Source organism: Triturus cristatus, chromosome 8, assembly GCF_964204655.1.
Source record: "Triturus cristatus chromosome 8, aTriCri1.1, whole genome shotgun sequence".
Taxonomy (NCBI): Eukaryota; Metazoa; Chordata; class Amphibia; order Caudata; family Salamandridae; genus Triturus; species Triturus cristatus.
Window position 1 is genome coordinate 1,136,729,377 of NC_140591.1, and position 19,739 is coordinate 1,136,749,115.

Genomic DNA, 19,739 nt, shown 5'->3' on the forward strand with positions numbered 1-19,739 from the left:
CAAAATGCAGGGAAAGATAAAGGGGCCTTGTGCTCTTCCTCTGATCCCTGAGAGGATGTAGTGAGTGTCTTTGAGGGCAGTTACTGTCCCTCCAAAAAAATGTTCACCAGATGATTCATGTCTCTGAAAGCTGAACTACAGTTCCTTAGATCCTCATGTTTTAGCATGTTTTAGGTCTTGAATCCTGTTATATTCTTAGAGTGCAAGAATACAACTGAAACTGTTGATCCACGGTGCCATTGTTGATTCTCACACTTAAAAAAAATGTAAGGCAAAGAAAGAAAACCCACAGTGACCTTGTCCTAATGCTCCACTGTGGAGACTGAAGTTGGGCACATTGGAGTTTATTCCGCATGGGGACTGGAGATAGGGGGTAGCCAAAAGCAACTCAGTGTGCCCAAAGTAGCAGACACAGGTGTTAGCGCAAGGCCAATTCAAAGCGCTTACCTGTACATGAATCTGACTTTCCCGAGATGTAGGTGAATGCCATGTAGTACGCCCAGAAAAGGGATATGTGACTGTGCTTGAATATTGCTTCTGGTGAATGTGATAGTGGAATTGATAGGTTTAATAAAATTAGTACATTATTCCTATATCTTGCTTGTATGCCATCCTGTAAATAAGCAATGTTTCTCACTTGTGTGCCATCCTCTAAATAATCTTTGATTTATCTCCACCACACAATGTGTAAATTGTGGGAATATAAAGTATGTGTTTCTCTGCGTAGCCCATGAAGCTGCTCAAATGGAATGGAACCACCCAAGGCGCATCGGTTCATGGATATAATGTTTATCATTTACAGATCGGTCCCATAGGAGTGTGTCTTAAGTTGGTAACATTTGTGTTTGATGGCCTTTCAATGGATCTTTTCATCAGAGCTTCAGCTAAGACCACAACACTATCATCATATGGTAAACTGGTGTATTGTAACATCAGTCGCAGCCAGGAAAGAGTAATCAGCAAACAAATAGCTTTGGCTCACTGTGCCAATAATTTCACACTTTGCCATGTGTCTACAGTTGGTCTTTTTAAGTGCAGTTTGGTGCTTCTCTCATGTTGGAACCATAGGTAGCTCCACAGTGTCACCTCTCTGTAGATTCATCCGTGGTTAGTAGATACATGCACTCAGAAAATGATAATACGCAAAACAAATAACAGTGTTAAACGTTAAGTTCTTTTGTTGCTAAACACTTGCAGTATCTGCATTATTGCTTTTTGAAGGTAATCTTCATTTATTGACCTTCTCATTACAAACACTGTCTTGCAAGTTAGAAATCATGATTTGAGATTTATTGTTTAAAAAATGTTTCTTTTTTAAATAGAGTAGTTGTTCTAATGACCATGTTGCCTTGTCCTTTGCCCACAGCTCCAGACTTGCAGGCGCCTTTGATCGCAAGCTTCGTTGCATTTGCCTTTGTCATTCTTATCGCTGTAGCAACATACAAATTGTTCAAGATTGACATTGTACTTTGTTACCGACATTCCCTTCATCCTATCATAAATAAAAAAGGTATGTTTGAAGGATCATAAACGTTATAATTGGGTTTAGTTAATTTACAGCCTACTACTGTCGTCCTTAAAGTTCGTTTTTTGATTCTTCTTTCCAGTGTCTTTAACTTTTTTTTTTAAACATTAAATTAAGCACCATGAAGGATGAAATGTGACGTGCCTCAAGTGTGCTACAGCCTCCATGTACATAGTTACCTGTGTTAAGGAATCATGCTTTTTAAAAAAAAAAATTTAACACTGGTGTTGAGAGCATTCAAATACTAGCAAAGTGCCCCTGGGATTGGACCCAACACTGATCAAACAAAGTGCCTGGAGATTGAACAGCGACCGAGGGGTTCAATAACAATTGGAAGGCATGAAGTTTGAGGAAAGTCTGGTAGATACAGAAAAATCATATAGACACTACCATTTGCATAATGTAAGAATGTGCTTCATTGAATGTACTATCTTTCAGAGTGGAATGTATTTTTTGATAACCAAGGGCCATATGTAGGTAGCATCACATTTACCGATTCATAAATACCGAATTTTACCGATTCGGTATTTATGAATCGGTAAATGTAATGTAGGTTACCAATAGGTAATTATTACCGATTCAGTAAATATCGGTATTTAAGAATCGGTATTTACCGAATCGGTAATAATGCATCCCTTCCCATTCATTCCTATGGGCCTGGAGGCCCATAGGAAAGAATGGGAAGCCAGTTACCATTACCGATTCGGTAAATACCGAATCGGTAATAGGGGAGGCATTATCATGGGTGGCAGGGTGTCACATTGACACCCTGTTGCACCCCTGATTCATGCATGTGTGCACATGTGGCGCACATACATGCCCTAAGGGCATGTATGTCTGCCACATTGCACTTTTCAAATAGCACAAAAATGCTTTTTGAAAGGTATTCGTCATTTACCATCAACTAGTAGTTGGTGGTAAATAACGAATCCAGACACCTATGATGCACTCACTTGAGTTCCCCTTACATAGCATTTCTGGATTCGGTATTTACCGAATCGGTATTTTACCGATTTCTTAATTTCCGAATTGGTAAATACCGAATCCAGAAAATCTGCCACCTACATCACAGGAATGGTGGCCTACAAGGGAACACAGAGCAACATCCTTGTGTTTGTATTCACAAACGGAAACCTTTTTAAAGAAATGTTTTTAAGCAGCTTGTGTCCCTTAGAAGCCAGTGCTGCTTTGAAAACAAAATTTTTCCATTTTGGAAAACATCAGATGAAGCTGGCAGTGGAACAGTATCGGATCCCCCCGTACTCCCGCCTGCCCCCGCCCCTCCCACCTTCTCCCCTCCCCTGCTACCAAGACGACTCCCTTTGCAAAACAGGTATCACCTCCTCTGAGGTGTCCATAAATGTTCAGTAGCTTGCAACTGAAATTATGTTTGCAAACAACTGATGCATTGAAAAAACAAATTGCAGTTTAGAAAGAATGCACCGTTTACACCCCTTCCAAATTGTGATTCTGTATGTGTTGCAAACCACATTTAACAAACCAGAAAAAAAATCCGACATCCAAAATGGATTTGTACATAAGAAATAGACATTTTGCTATCCCAAACCCTGTAATTTTGTGAATCGCAGGGCTTGCCTTGTCCACCTTGGTATCATTTAAAGACACAAATTAGTAGGCTGATTATATTAAATCAGGAGCTGGTTCAATCTGAGACTACGAAACTAAATGAACAAGCATTGGTAAATGTATTAGGCTTCGCCTATGTGATTGATGATAACCTGTTTTTTATTGTTAGTTGTAGCTTGATGAGTAGTTGTGCAATATAGGTCACAGAAAGTCTGTTAAAGTGTTATGACTAGTTTATGTAAAAAAAGGCACTATATTGTGCTGTTACTAGTGGTATAGTGAGGCAGTAATAGCAACATCTTGAAAATGAAATGAAAGAGGGAATAATAGAATTAATTGATATAATAGCAATAGCACAAAAATGCTTTTTGAAAGGTATTCGTCATTTACCATCAACTAGTAGTTGGTGGTAAATAACGAATCCAGACACCTATGATGCACTCACTTAAGTTCCCCTTACATAGCATTTCTGGATTCGGTATTTACCGAATCGGTATTTTACCGATTTCTTAATTTCCGAATTGGTAAATACCGAATCCAGAAAATCTGCCACCTACATCGCGAATGCCTAAATACCGGTCGGTAACGGGATATTTACCGAATTTCGGCCGTTACCGACCGGTATTTGGCTTCCTACATGAGGCCCCAAACGTTTAATAATCAGGTCAATTTCCTCAGCCCTGATTTTCAGTCCATAGATAGAGCCCCAGAGAGGTGCGATTGGTGCTGGTCTGTGCCTCAATATGATGACCTTTTTCCCTTTAGTTCTTATGGTCAAGTTGGTGGCCTCACGGCAACCCTGTTTCTGAAGCTAAACCTTACCAAAAGCAAATTTGTTATTTATGCCAACAAGTAAATGGAAGCAAAATTGTGCAGACTTGGTTATCAACTATTGAGGTGGACGTATTCTCTACTGCAGATGGGCTGTGGGTAAATTAATGTGTTTGCAATCTAGGGTATGAACTTGACTTTGAAAAACATACCTGGCTATAAAATCTTTCCACCAAACAAAGGGCAGGATGTTAGAACATACTCGTCACAGAAAGTGGTCGGAAATTGGGCATCTACTTTTTGCGGCCCGTATTTTATTTTGCAAAATGGCCTATGTACCATATATTGCTTTGTTAAATCATCAGTCACATGGGGTTGCAGACCAGCCTGCCTAATGATTATCAATTACTCAGGTTTATAACACCCCTGTTGATTGGTTATAATCACAGGAATGGTGGCCTACAAGGGAACACAGAGCAACATCCTTGTGTTTGTATTCACAAACGGAAACCTTTTTAAAGAAATGTTTTTAAGCAGCTTGTGTCCCTTAGAAGCCAGTGCTGCTTTGAAAACATAATTTTTCCATTTTGGAAAACATCAGATGAAGCTGGCAGTGGAACAGTATCGGATCCCCCCGTACTCCCGCCTGCCCCCGCCCCTCCCACCTTCTCCCCTCCCCTGCTACCAAGACGACTCCCTTTGCAAAACAGGTATCACCTCCTCTGAGGTGTCCATAAATGTTCAGTAGCTTGCAACTGAAATTATGTTTGCAAACAACTGATGCATTGAAAAAACAAATTGCAGTTTAGAAAGAATGCACCGTTTACACCCCTTCCAAATTGTGATTCTGTATGTGTTGCAAACCACATTTAACAAACCAGAAAAAAAATCCGACATGCAAAATGGATTTGTACATAAGAAATAGCCATTTTGCTATCCCAAACCCTGTAATTTTGTGAATCGCAGGGCTTGCCTTGTCCACCTTGGTATCATTTAAAGACACAAATTAGTAGGCTGATTATATTAAATCAGGAGCTGGTTCAATCTGAGACTACGAAACTAAATGAACAAGCATTGGTAAATGTATTAGGCTTCGCCTATGTGATTGATGATAACCTGTTTTTTATTGTTAGTTGTAGCTTGATGAGTAGTTGTGCAATATAGGTCACAGAAAGTCTGTTAAAGTGCTATGACTAGTTTATGTACAACAAGCATTTGCAATGCAATAGGTCTCGCATTTATAAGAGTTTGAACTATTGGCATTGTAAAATTACAATGCCTTTTATTTATGTTTTGGTTTTAAAACAAATAAAAGGCATTGTCATTTACAATGTCAGTAGCATAAACTCGCATAAAAGCAGCGTGTGGAGTGCAGCAGTGTGCAGCGTGCAGCAGTGTGAGGCGTGCAGCAGTGTGAGGCGTGCAGCAGTGTGCGGCGTGCAGCAGTGTGAGGCGTGCAGCAGTGTGTGGCATGCAGCAGTGTGTGGCATGCAGCAGTGTGTGGCGTGCAGCAGTGTGTGGCATGCAGCAGTGTTTCGTGTAGCAGTGTGAGGCGTGCAGCAGTGTGCGGCGTGCAGCAGTGTGCTGTGTGCAGCAGTGTCGTGCAGCATGCAGCAGTGAGTAATGCAGCACTGTGCAGCAGTGTGTGGCGTGCAGCAGTGTGAGGCGTGCAGCAGTGTGTGGCGTGCAGCGGCATGCAGCAGTGTGTTGCGTGCAGCAGTGTGAGGCGTGCAGCAGTGTGAGGCGTGCAGCAGTGTGAGGCGTGCAGCAGTGTGTGGCGTGCAGCAGTGTGTCGTGTAGCAGTGTGCGGCGTGCAGCAGTGTGCTGCGTGCAGCAGTGTCGTGCAGCATGCAGCAGTGAGTAATGCAGCAGTGTGCAGCAGTGTGTGGCGTGCAGCAGTGTGCGGCGTGCAGCAGTGTGTGGCGTGCGGCGGCATGCAGCAGTGTGTGGCGTGCAGCAGTGTGAGGCGTGCAGCAGTGTGAGGCGTGCAGCAGTGTGAGGCGTGCAGCAGTGTGAGGCGTGCAGCAGTGTGAGGCGTGCAGCAGTGTGTGGCGTGCAGCAGTGTTTCGTGTAGCAGTGTGAGGCGTGCAATAGTGTGCGGTGTGGAGCAGCATGCAGCAGTGTGCGGCGTGCAGCAGTGTGCTGCATGCAGCAGTGTCGTGCAGCATGCAGCAGTGAGTAATGCAGCAGTGTGCAGCAGTGTGTGGCGTGCAGCAGTGTGCGGCGTGCAGCAGTACATTCCGTATGACTGCCCTCCTCAAATCTGTGCTGCTGCTAGAGACAAACAAACATTGTAAATTATCTACTTATCTAAGACACATTAACATCATTACAAGGCCATGTGCTTGCCCCTGAAAGCTCAGGTAGCCATACTAGCTAAACATTGAGTCACGTCTTGAGCCAATCAGGTGAAGTTTTATAAGTCTTGCTGAATGCTGTTCCTCTTTATCAGACAAAGTAAATTCCAGGACAGAACAGATGAAAATGAAATGTGTCCTTCTCCGATTGGGTAATGTAGTAGCATATAGTCACATATAGTGTTTCCTTGAAGTGGCAGCTCAGCTGCAACTTAATCAGAGGAAAGCCTCTGAATGAAGTAGAAAGTATGGGCATTACTCAAAGGAGCGACCTGTGGCTCTCAAAAGAGCAGACATCCCGTCAACAAACAACCCTATCATCTGCTGTTCTTCGTGGTAACTAGTGATAAAGTAAACATAATCAAACACCGCTCCATAAAAAGAGCCTCAGAGATGCATATTGAGGTGGTTGAGGCAGGGGAGTTTAAACCTGTATTTGTAATCACAGCTCGGAAAATATGCTCCCTCGATAGCAGGTTTTGAATTGATTTTTGCTGGATAGTAAAGTTGCTGGCGTGGGCAGGCAGAGGTTTCTTCCAATCTGCTTGTGAAAGTCAGAAACAGTGAGTAGATAATGCCTCTTGTTCTCTCTAAAGTTCATTCTTTAACTCAGAGAAATTCCAGGTCATAGTGATGAATATTATATGCCTTAGATGCAAAAAAACAGGCGCTGGGCTCTGCACTGAACCAGCTCAGCACCATGTGGCCCCAGAGCTCAAACACAGCCCAAGAGCACAGAGCGAAGCAGAGTGCGTCCTGCGATGGGAACCCCTCAATGGTAACGGGTCCTTACTCCCAGGAAGGCACTACAAGGTCATACCAAGAGCAGAACGTGCGCTATACTACTGGGTGCAGATGACATAAATACCATAGCTTGAGTGTGACACATGACGAGTGTCAAGTAAAGTGAATTATATTTAGGATATGATGCTTATATAGAACAAACGTGAATAGTTAGATAGTTTTCATTGCAGCCCCAAATCCTTGATGTTTACCCATATGGCTTATTTCTTTGTGAATGGTGCCCCATTCAATCTGTGAAAGCCTGTTTTTTGGTGCAAAGTTTCTGTATGGCCTGCAGACACGCATTGTGCAGCTATAAAGATTTTTGCATGTAACTATTTACTTGTATTTTTTTGCAAAGTACCCGAGGAATGCGGCTTATATGAACATGTAAATAAACATTAAAATGAGGGTAAACGGCTGGATAGCAATAAAACGCATGGAACGCATTGTCTAGGGCTGTTGGGATAGACTCGGAGGAAAGGAGGTTGGATTAATCTCACTTAATGACGATGCATTGTTTCAACGGAGCAGTACTGAATTATTTCCTTTTCTACGGCTCACTGTGCTCCTTTGTAAATGATAGGGTTGGGTGTGAAAGGCTAGCTCTCTTAAAACGCTCGGTGTTAGCACCATTGTTATCAGAGACGCTTGAGCCCCGGAGAGGTGCGGAAAAAGTAGGTGTGAAGAGCTGGAGGTTGCTATCTTTATGACACGCACGTGCTCAGGGTCACTGATACTGAGAAAAGAACCCGACAGAGTCACAGGAAGAAATAACGGGCGGCGAGAGGTGAGGCAGCGGAAGGAGTAAGTAATGGCAGAAATAAAGTGGGGATGGGCACAGACACCGTGTTCTAGAGCCAGGCGTGCCAGGGAGGGAACATCTTAATGCTGTTTAAGGATCGAGATGGGTTTAGCGAGGTTCTTCCTATTTTACACAAAAAAGGAAAACCAAAGTATGTGATAGAATGATTTGCCGAATCATGCGGGAAATACGAGGTAAATGATACGGTGAAGAAAAGCAATTTATGCAGCCCCTGTGATCAAAGGCAGATTATATGGCATGTTCTGTTGCATTACTGTATGGTAATATATACATTTTAATAGCCGTTTACATATAAATGGATCTCAACGCTATAGAAAAGATCTTTCCCAACAAGCAGGAAGTGGGATAAGGGAGGGGGTGGCAAATGGTGATCACTTTCGCGGCCGCTTTGATGTCCTCAGTGGCCGCGGCTCACTGAGGACATCAAAGGGGCTGCGAAGTGATCAGGCAGTGCTTTTCAGGCTGCCAAATGGTGCGCGCGCCCAGGGCACATGCACTGTATTTGGAGGCCTGAAAAGCCACTCTTTGCACTTCCAAAACTCGGTTACTATAAGTCTCGCCAGAGCAGCGCTAAAGCGCTGTCTCAGACGAGACCTAAAAAGGCACTATATTGTGCTGTTACTAGTGGTATAGTGAGGCAGTAATAGCAACATCTTGAAAATGAAATGAAAGAGGGAATAATAGAATTAATTGATATAATAGCAATATTATGTGTTTAGAGGAGTTATGAAAATTTTTGGACCTGGTGCCACTGCACCCGCTGTATCATTCAAATCATGACCCTAGAGACTGTAAGGTAACTGCACTTGTGTCTGCGTGATCAGTACCCTAGTGACTGTAAGGTAACTGCACTTGTGTCTGCTTGTTCAGTCGTAAAATATTGCAATGTTTGGTGTTTAGAGGGCTTTCTAGAGCTTTGGTCCCCGGTGTCACTGCACCTGCTGCACCATTGATATCATCACCCTAGTGCCTGCAAGGTAACTGCGCTTGTAACTACTTATTTTGTAGTTAAATATAGCAATATTTGTTGTCTAGTGGGGTCCCTAGAGCTTTTGGCCCCGATTGCCACTGCACCCGCTGTACCATTCAAATCAAGTCCCATTCACCTGCAAGATAACTGCAATTGTGTCTGCCTGCATAGTAGTAAAATATAGCAATATTTGATGTTTAGAGGACTTCTGACAACTTTTGGGCCCGGTGCTACTGTACCTGCTGCACCATTGAAATCATGACTGTTGTCTGCTAGGTAGCTGCACTTGTGTTTGCCTTTTTAGCAATAACATATAGCAATATTAGATGTTTAGTGGAGTGCCTGGAGCTTTTGTGCAATGTTTGTTACAAGATTTAGGGCCTCATGTAGGTAGCCAAATACCGGTCGGTAACGGCCGATTTTCGGTAATTATACCGTTACCGACCGGTATTTTGGCCATTGGTATGTAGGGGGACATATTTTGCTTTCGGAATTTACCGAATCGGTAAAATTACCGATTCGGTAATAATACCGAATCGGTAATGTTACCGAATCGGTAACTTTTCCGAATCGGTAATTTTACCGATTCGGTAAATTCCGAAAGCAAAATCGAGATGTAGGGGGAGTGTGTGTGTGTGTTTATGAGTCGGTATTTACCACCAACTTATAGTTGGTGGTAAATAATGAATGTATGAGTAAATGCATTTTTACGCGCGTAGCAGTGTGCAATGTGGCATACATACATGCCCTTAGGGCATGTATGTGTGCCACATGTGCACACATGGCCGAATCAGGGGTGCAACAGGGTGTCAATGTGACACCCTGCCACCCTTGTATGTGTTCCCCCCATTACCGAATCGGTATTTACCGATTCGGTAATGAGGCATACCTTCCCAGCAATGGGAAGGTATGCCTCATTACCGAATCGGTAAATACCGATTCGGTAATTACCGACTAGTAACGAATCGGTAAAAATTACCGACTCATTACCTACATACGAGTTACCACTTCTTAAATACCGAGTCGGTACGGCTCGGTATTTAAGAAGTGGTAACTGGTACGCTACCTACATGAGGCCCTTAGTATTTGGTCATAATGACCAAATAGATTACGTTGAATAAATTCAATCCGATAATGCTTACAAAGTGCAAAGAAAGGTACTGAGGCTTGAATAGGAAATGCCACAAACGACTAAAGCATCTGCTTTACACAGCAAAGTAATAAAATGCAAGCATTCTAGCTGTAGGAGAGTAGGGTCTGCAATCCTATGATCACCCAGATTTTTTTGCTTTTGCTTCGTTGGTTTATGACTTTCCCCGGCTGTGGGCCTGCCAATCAGACCCACAGCCTAGCTGTTCTCTCTCGAAATTAAACACATGTACATTAGGTGCATCCACCAATTGGAACTGGGCCGCCTTGTCAGTCCCTGTCTCAGCATACCACAGGTATCCAGGGCATCGGTGTACCCAGGGCCTACCAGGGGCTGCAGCATGTATTATGCCACCCCTGGAATGGCCGCCCAAATCTGACACAACTGGCTGCACGACAGCTGGGGCAACGTGGTGTAATCACCCGTTGCTATAGGTGTAGTATTCCTACACCTAACCCTAAAATGGACACATGGATTCCTATCAGTCACTCCTATGGCAGGCCTTATCAATCCTGAAGGCAGAGTGCAGGGAATCATGTGGGACGGTGCTCTGGCGCGAGCTGAGCCCGTTGACGGCTTGCGGAACCAAGTCCTAATAGCCGTTCCATGGTGACGCGGGCCAACTACTTTTAAATGCATTATAATCCTCGCGGTTATTTGCTAACTTTGGCATCGCATCACCTACACATGTTGAGTAAGGTGTCATACGAATGGGAATACGAACCCCTCGCCAGTTCTGGCGACGGGGTTAGCATTCCCCCCTTTTAGAGGGGCACGACATGGAAGTAACCTTGAACCCCGGTTAAAGTTGACTCAAGCCTCAGCATCACAAAATGGATGCTGCCACCAGACACAAGTCTGACCTCCTGCTGCTGGGAGACCTTCCAGCGAGGGGAGCTTGGACAAAGAGTTTCCTGTCGAGGGCGGTGTTAGCACCATCCCAGACAGGGTTCGTGTATCCCAGGTAGGCAGGGCTGAAAGGAAGGTGATTGCCAGTGGCACCCCTGTGTTCACTGTGCATAGCCCGGCTCAAACCAGTTTCGGGGGCACACCAGCCCCTGAGCTGGGGCGAAGCCGGACAAAGGATAGGGGTGTAACCACCCCCCTCCTGGCTCCACCAATAGGTAGAACCTAGTCACGGGCCAGCCCCTTTTCTTAGAATAAAGGTAGGAGCGAGTCCACTTCCCAAATTGGATAATTCTGAATCTTGAACTACTTTCCACGAAAGGAACTCTTGACTATTTCTGAAGACTCTCCCTTGTGGCTAAGAAGTAGCCACCCTGCACCAGCAGGCACCACCTAAGCGCTTGCGGTTTGCTGTAAGTCTCTCCTACGGATCAAGACTGCCCAGCTCGACGAGACCCGAGTTCCCTGCCATCTCTGACCTTTTACCTCCCTCATCAGCTCAGCTGAGAGTCGTAGGTGTGACGAGACCTGCGGGACCGGCTATCTTCAGAACCTGCACGACGCTTATCTAGCACGCCCACCGAGGGACCCTCGAGTGAGTGCACCTAGGGTTTGAGAAGCCCTAACCCTGAGCAGCTCCAGCACCGAAGTCTGCCTCCCCAGCATCCCCGAGATCTGCGTGGGGGCCCTTCCGCTCCTTGCTGTTCACCGCGTTGTTCGACCACTTGCCGACCGGCTTGTGGCCCTCTTCACGACGCACCACGTTTGTTTCATCACTAGTCTGGTTGCTCCAGACTGGCTCTTGCTCCCCTTCAACAGAGGAGTACCACGGACCCTCCTGGTCCACTCCAGACGCCATCTTGACTCCACCACGTGGGCTTGCCACTGCCAAGATCCACTGCCCCATTCCTGGGCCCAGCATCATCGACAGCAGACACCTGCGTGGGACAGCTCGCCCTCCATCCTGGTCGCCGCCGTGCCTCCTGGTCCGAGGAACAGCCGAGTCCGACGTCATCCACTCACCTGGTCGAGGTGACTTCAGCCGGTACCCTCCTGGTGCCCACACGATCGCTGGCTAGCGGTTGAGAACTGAGTCCCCTCTGCTTTCAGGTTTTCCTTCATCACCGATCCAGGCTTGGATCTCGCTGAACATCGACACTGGTCGCCTGCCAGCAACTCTTCTTTCAGGCTCCTGAGACTACAACAAGGACTTCCGACATCTTGCCGAACCTTCCACAGCCGCAGCCTCTGGGCTAGGTAACTCGAGCATTTCGGTGCTCCATCGCAGGTTCGCTTTACAAGTGTCCAGTTCCTTTTACGTTTAGTCCCACTGATCGGATCACTCCGGAATCAGTCACTTTAGACTTTCTAACTTCTCCCCTTCCACTTACAGTGTAATGGTTTCGTGCCCTCGGGCATTTGTGTAAATTGTGCAACCAGAAGTATTTTCCTAAGAGTTTTGTATTGTGCTTAGCTCCCTGACTCATAAAGAGCCAGGGTAGTCTTGTTATAAATAAATATCCTTTATTTTCATAACAACTTGTGTGGTGTCCTTTCACTTGGTGTTCAAGGGGTATATGTGATGGTAAACAGCTGGCTTAACACGCCCTCTAGAGTTTAGCCTAAGACTGCTCGTATCCACGCTACTAGGATAGCTGGTCTATAAGGTTGACTTGCAACCAATCATCAATAAGGGTCGTTTGGAATGATACACAGTGATCACTAGAATAGTGAGCACTACATATCAGGCCAACTTCTCACACTAGCATACTGTTAGAAGCTGTCTGCCTTTTTATTGGGAAGAGATCTTATCTTGAAAAAAGGTTGGGGCCTAAACAGTGTGAACAGATTTTGTAGAAGTATCATAAATGCCTTCAGCCAGTGGACGTTAGCAAAAAAAATGTGCACACAAAAGTGAATGAACACAGTAATTCGGTGTGGGAACTGATAAGAGCCCCCTTTGAAGATACATTAAATACAAGAGATTTCCCAAGCACAGTGCAAGCGATGTGCAGGCAAAACCAAAAACGACAGAAAGAGTTCTCAGCATCTACTCATGGGATGTGAAATACTTTGACTCTTGCTCTGCATGACAATCCATCTTTGCAGTTCTTCGGACGGCAATATATTAAAAAACCTATATCACAAGCAGCAGCTGAAGGTTTTGAATATTATGTGAACTGTTCTCTTTAAATGTTTTAGCCTGAGATTGTAATGCTTTCTGCAGATGTGTTATTCTTTATTATTGCATACTAAACCACACTGTCCATGGTTTTTTATGTCTGGCGTGACTGTAGCTGTAACCTTAATGTGATTATCAGAAATTGAACTTTAAGAAGTAGTGCTCAGAGATCAGCCTATCGTTCTAGCCACAAGTTAATCATCCACTATGCCAGCTTTATTTTGGGCTCATGTGATCTGATCACATAAAAAGTGTCCTTGTTTTGACCTTTAGGAAAGTTTATGTTCATTACGGTGGGCCTGAGTTGGTTTGTGTAAAAAGCCAATGACCAATCCTAAAGCTTATGACCAAAGCAGTAGGACTGTTATAAAAAAAGACAAGGGGACCCAGTAAGGTAAACAAGGACTTTGGGTTGACAGTATTTTATAAGAACAGTGGTCCTTGGTAAGGAACTAATGTAAATGAATAATCCATATAGACTAGAATCAACGCTACATTACTACTGTCCAGCCGGACAGTCACATTTAATGTATAGCGAAATTGGAGATCAAACAAGAACCAATAAAGTGGGACACAGTCCTGCGTCCTACACATTTACAAGACATTTATAAAACATATACAGTAAACAAAACATTCAAAGCAGTAGGACTGGCATATTTATTATGGAACACTGTTAAAGGCATCCGGCATTTAAGGGTAGATTGTTATCATACTATCTTAAAGCCTGCAGGCTGGTATTCTTTTGACATGTAACCTCATAGATTACCATAGTAGGCATAGGTTTGGTATTGGTCACCAACTCTGACTAACCCTAAAAGGTGTTAAAAGATTTGCACTATGATAACCCTTATTTGGCCCTGGGGATGTATATTGTTTTGGCAACTGTAATTCCGTGCATATTTGTAGTTTTATGAATTTATGCCTGATTGGTGTCTTGTATGGAAGGTTGAGCTTAACATAGTAGGCTTGATTTGGGCAGGGTGACAAGCCAAAGATACAGGTTGTAGACCTTAGTGGTTCATTGGGAAAGGTATATCAGGTGCTGTAGGTCTGATCCATATATAATGAAATGTAGTGACAAATTCAATAGGCCCGACTCATTTATTGAAAGCCAATAGGCCTTTAAGGGTGGATTGTTCTTACCCAGTGTTAAGGCCTGTAGACAGGTTATTTGTAACATAGAATCTCACAAATTGCTGGAGTAGGCAAGAGCTTTGGAGTTGGTTATTTATCTCTTCTGACAAACCCTGAAGGAGTAGATTCTGCATGGAGCAGTGGGTCAGTTCTCTTCAGCCATTGACTCTATTGCCTAGTTATTGATGCCATTTTGCCTGATTACATGCACAGCTCCCTGAACGTGTGTATGCTTCAGTGTTGGGACTGGGATGGGGTGGGAAGTACTTTGGCTTTCCATTTCCCCCTTTTATAGCCTCCTTACATTTATCTCTGTTTTATTTAGTGTGTTAGACTTTTTTCATTGTGTACTCTTGACAGATGCCTGCCGCATTTCAATACAACACAATTGCCATCTTTGGCTTGAACAACAGTGGTAAACTTTGTACCGTCCCGCTCCAAGATTGCCGTCCATTATAATGGTTTCTGAGCTGGCACATTAGAATAGTATTATGCTTAGTGCATCATTCTCTTACTGTTTCTAGGTGGCTGAAACTTGGCTGCTATGCTGGAAATTTAAAACAGTGATACTCTATGCGCTTTACCATTTCAATTTTGCAATCCATTGCTATAATAAATTATTTACTTCTTTATCGGAAATCTATACCTTCTTTGTTTAGGCAGCAAAGTTTTTCCCTTGTTTTTCCTTTTATTCATTTAATTTAGCTTGTCACCTGTTCGCTAGAGTCATTGTCGACATCTTTAAGTTAGCATGAGCTCGGTAGCCATGATACTGCTTTTGCGCACGACAATACATGTCTTTATTTTTACAAAGCTCTGTTCATGCCTTTCACATGAGGACTCTCTGCTGTGCTCGTTCTCTGTCTGTTCCTGGAGTTTAGTCTGAACACACTGAGCAAGGTCAATAAACACTGAGGGGCCGATTCACAGAACTAATCTGAGACAAAATCCTAAATTTACTACTTATGGTATTCACAGAATGCACTTACGACTACTAACTTTATGTCTGAACTCAGCCTGGAATTTCCGCCCCCGGAGCGGAAATCTCGCAATTGTGCCAGAATTTCTGCACTCGGGCCGGAATCTCTGCTTCCATACCCACAATCTGGTGTTAATTGACTATATCTGATGTATGGTGGGGATGGTAGGCACTTGGAAAGGTGACTAGCATTGAGCAAAATGCGGGTATTCTGGCCCAGGAGCGGAGATTCGGGCACAAGTGCAGGATTTCTACTCCGGGAGCTGAATTTCCGCTCTGGGTAGTAAGTTTAGGATTTTGTCTCAGATTAGTTCTGTGAATCGACCCCTGACTCTTATTATTCTGTTCTGGTCAGGCCGTAGCACTTAGACAAAACATACCAATGCAGCTGTTTTTGCTGGAAGCTTGTACTTTGATATTATGGGGATAGATGTCTAGGTAACACACACTTGTAGAGGGACCTTTCCAGGAAGAAGAGCAACACGCACCTGTGATGTAGAAATACAATCTATAGCCTGAGATATGAGGTCTGCTGACAAAGCCCAGAGATCTTCTATTATATAACATTATTTCTGCTTACCAAGGGGAGGGTCGTTAGGCTTTATAGTCTTTTATCTACTGTCTTTTATAAAATGACATCTCCCTTTATGATGTATGGTCTTGCTGCAATGCTAACTGTATTGATATTCTGCATTTTGCTGCTGGTTGTGGCATGTATATTGCATTTTAGATCACGTTAGTTAAAATAAATATTTAAACTATCTTCGTGTCTCTGTCAGATCGTATTGTGGACAAGTACGGGAGTGTGACCAAAAAGGTGTGTCTTGTAACCGTGATTCCTGAGAGATCCAGGAGTGTTGTGTTCTGGAGTGCCTTTGTGAGTAGGAGAGCGAGTGAGACACTATAGCTAGTCGGTCCTGGGCTTGTGGGCACTAAGGCGGTAGGAAGGCTTAGCCCCTATATGCCATGGTCCCATAATGCTGCGCATAGTTCTGTGTATGTGTAGAATCCCTGCAACAGGGCGCCACCAACGTTTGGTATGGTACTTATTCGTGACACCCCTGAGTAGCGCTTGGGCTTGTCCACAAAAAGCTCTCACCATTTACCAGAGACATCTGTGGTGCGAGGGATTTACCTCCTATATTAGAGATTTTAGGTTATTCAAGCTTGGATTTTGAAAAGTTTTATTTTTCTTCTTTAATACCCAGTGTTGCGCTACTGTTTTCCTTCTTTTCCACTCTGTTTCGATAATGGCTATTGGTATTGCTGCTCATAATCGCACAGCACTAACTGCACATTTGACTGAACATGTCCCGGTAGCGGAAGCAACCATTATCTTTGTGGTTGAAGTGAACGCTGCTTTTCGCTTTTAGTTTTTTTTTCTTGGGTTAAGTTTCCAGCGGTGGATGGGAATGATAATTTCTTTCATGAATATGAACATGCTGTAGTTCCCCGCGATTATAGACCTTATCGGTTACTTGAAGTTCCGTTGTCAGTTTGGGAGCACAGCATCTGGTTTAATGGCACTGTACCTCACCCTGTGACAGTGGTCCGTTTAGGCCCTTTATCGGTCGACAGGGCCACATGGCCCGTTTTGGCTGGTTTTACACCACACCCAAATTATCGTGGTGTTTCGCATGAATCTTTAGTTCATACTCACAGAAGTGTGGTGCAATACATGTCCCACATGATCCAGGTGGCTCCGGCTGGAGCACCTCCTCAGCAACCAGGACATGGAGGCATGGTAATTAGCCCCATCATGATTAATTCAGTGATGGGAAAGCAGCCTACAAATAGGCATGATTTGTCGTTCTGGTTAGCTGAGCGATTAGAGCAACTCGAAGCTGCATTTCCCAATACTTCTCCGTTGGATAAACACAGGATCCTTACAATGAGTTTTCCAAAAGTTCTTATTCCCAATTTAGCTGATTGCACCACCTGAGGGAAAGTGTTTGCGGTGCTGTATTCTCTGTGCTTTTGCACCCCCTCCATGACAGTGCTTCAGGCAGTTCTTAAGAAAGTTCAAGAGGAACACGGGGCAGAGGCCGCCCTGGAGTTGGGGATGAGACTAGTTGGGGTATTCCCTATAGTCTGTGATATGATACTAGCCAAAATAAAAGAGAAGCGGTTAGTTAGTGAGTCAGCATCTTGAGGCAGTAGCGGACGTTGATAAACAACGCAAATTGCGGAAGATTATCACTAGGGTGTACAAAGCATTAAGGCGTAATAATTTGGGGAATAAACCCTTCACTCAGCGGCAGAAAAAAAACCCTCCTGAAAAGGAGGTCCATTCTTTCCTAAAAAGAATTGGAACAAGAATAAACAACAACATCAGAAGCAAGGTTCGCGTGCTGGTTCACCGACACCTGATGCTTTCGAGCGTAGGTATGATTTGCATGACCGCTCTAAGCTTAAGACACCAGAGAGTTTTCAGGTTCCTGATCATCGTTCTCCTAGCTCCTCGCAGGAATCATCATATTAACAGTCCGGTGGAGGTGAGCATCAAGATCGTAGACAAGGTGATTCGCCACACCAGTTTGACCCAAAGGCCAAACCGGAAGGACAGTTGCCATTTCGTGCCCCGTTTCAAAAGAAAATAGTTGCCGCTTTAACAGCGAATTATGCCTCAAATGGGAAGAATCCTGCTCCTTGATTGGAGATGGGCTATGACATTCCTCAACAGCGCGGCGGAAGTTACCATAGTACTGGAGGTCCTCCATCCTTGTCTGGAGGCGAGAGCAACTGACACATTTATTACAGTGCAAATAGCTGATACAAGAATTGCACCCCTGATAGACTTTATGAGATATTCCTCCAAATTGAAGGTGATATACAACGTACAATTAAGAGTATCTTTTGGGATAACCTTACCTCCTCATACGACATATTGTTGGCGGAGCTGGATTGGCCTCCTCCATTTGTTTTGGCTTCTTTTCGAGGTGAAAACGTGATACTTCCAAGTTTTTCGCTTTACGTCTCTGAAGAGCCTAAACAGGCTTATGCATTGGAACGGGCTTTAGCCCAAGCACCGGCTGTGTATCACAATCAAGTGGGCTGGGATAGAGATTCACCAGCACATGAGATTCCTTTGCGATCAATGCCACAGCGGCAGGCACTAATGGGCCGATTCACAGAACTAATCTGAGACAAAATCCTAAACTTACTACTTTTGGTATTCACAGAAAGTATGACATTTTGGCCCAGTTGGAATATCAAGATGTGATTGAGCCCTGTGTTCCTTCGATGAATAATCTTCTTTTTCCGACATTGAAACCGGACAGTTCATATCATATTGTTTTGGATTATAGAAATGTGAACAGTCATGGTCGTAGGTTTGCTGTACAGAACACCCACAGCTCTGCGTTAATAAATAACATTGTCCGAAAAAAATATAGAACAACTTTAGACATTTTCAATGGATTTTACAGTCACAATTTGGCTCCTGAGAGCCGTGACTGGACTAAATTTAATACGGTCGGCAATCAGAAAAGATTTACAAGATTACCCAAGGGCTATAGGAATAGCCCTGGTGCATTTGCTGCGCGTGTTGTGTCACTTTTAGACAACATAGATCATGATGCTTTCTCTTACGTTGATTACATTTATTTGACGGGTGCCGAGTTGATACTGCATCTGGTGCGTGCAGACCGCATCATAATGTCCTTTGCAGACTTAGGGTACAAATTCAATTTTGCTAAGTCTCACATTGCCTACTTGGCGGTTCTGTTTTTGGGTTACAAACTCAATAATGAAGGGAGGGGGTTGCCCCCCCCACTTTCTGGAGAAATGTGATCAATTGCAGCCTACTTCTACTCTTAAGAAGTTACAATCTTTTCTGTTTTTTAAAATTTCAGGATGCCCTACATTCCTGATTATGCTCAGCATATCAATATGCCTTACACGTCGATACATTCCTCTTTTTCGTCTTCCAGCTGGCTCCCGGAACATACAGAAATTCTTCGGTCTTTGCAGTCTGATGTGCTTGCGACCAACTTCTTGTTAACTCTTGACAACACGACTAACTTGGTCATACAAATTGTACCTGGTAAAGTGGGTTTCACACAACTGACTTTCAAGGAGGGCGATACCGTTCCCATAGCCTATAAATCGCATTTGTACACATCAGCAGAGATGCCCATTGAAACAATTCTTATGGCAGTACAGATGGCGATCCTGAAGGAACGCTCTTTGGCTCAGGAAAAATGCATTCTTATGGTATCGCCTGTGCCTACTCTAGAGGCAGTCACAAAGGCGAGCGTACCGAATTCTAAAGCCTTACATCTGCGTTGGATTCAATGGGCAAGTTCTTTGACATCGGCTGATGTCACCTTTATCTTTGACCCAGCCTTACAGATGCAGGAGTTTTTACATACAAACAAGTTCACCCTGTGCCACAGTTTTTGCTTCCACTTGATTAGTACAAGTGTATAGTTTATACCGACAAGTCAGCGCAGCCAGCCGTTAGTTCCAAACTCGGCCGCTTGTGCTTTTGTGGCGGGCTCTATGGTTGAGGGTGAGTTTAAGTCTTCCTTAGTCTACACACAGTCACTTGGTGACTGCATGGTGCGG

General features: G+C 44.1%; 1 protein-coding gene across 1 annotated transcript in view; it reads left to right on the forward strand.

The window, feature by feature from the left end:
- The window catches only part of LOC146805510 (interleukin-1 receptor type 1-like), a 383,185-nt gene that overhangs the window by 305,455 nt on the left and 57,991 nt on the right, over window positions 1-19,739 (forward strand). The window contains exon 9 of the mRNA XM_085620511.1: window positions 1,367-1,510. Coding sequence (XP_085476637.1) covers window positions 1,367-1,510 — 144 coding nt within the window. The remainder of the gene's footprint in view (window positions 1-1,366; window positions 1,511-19,739) is intronic.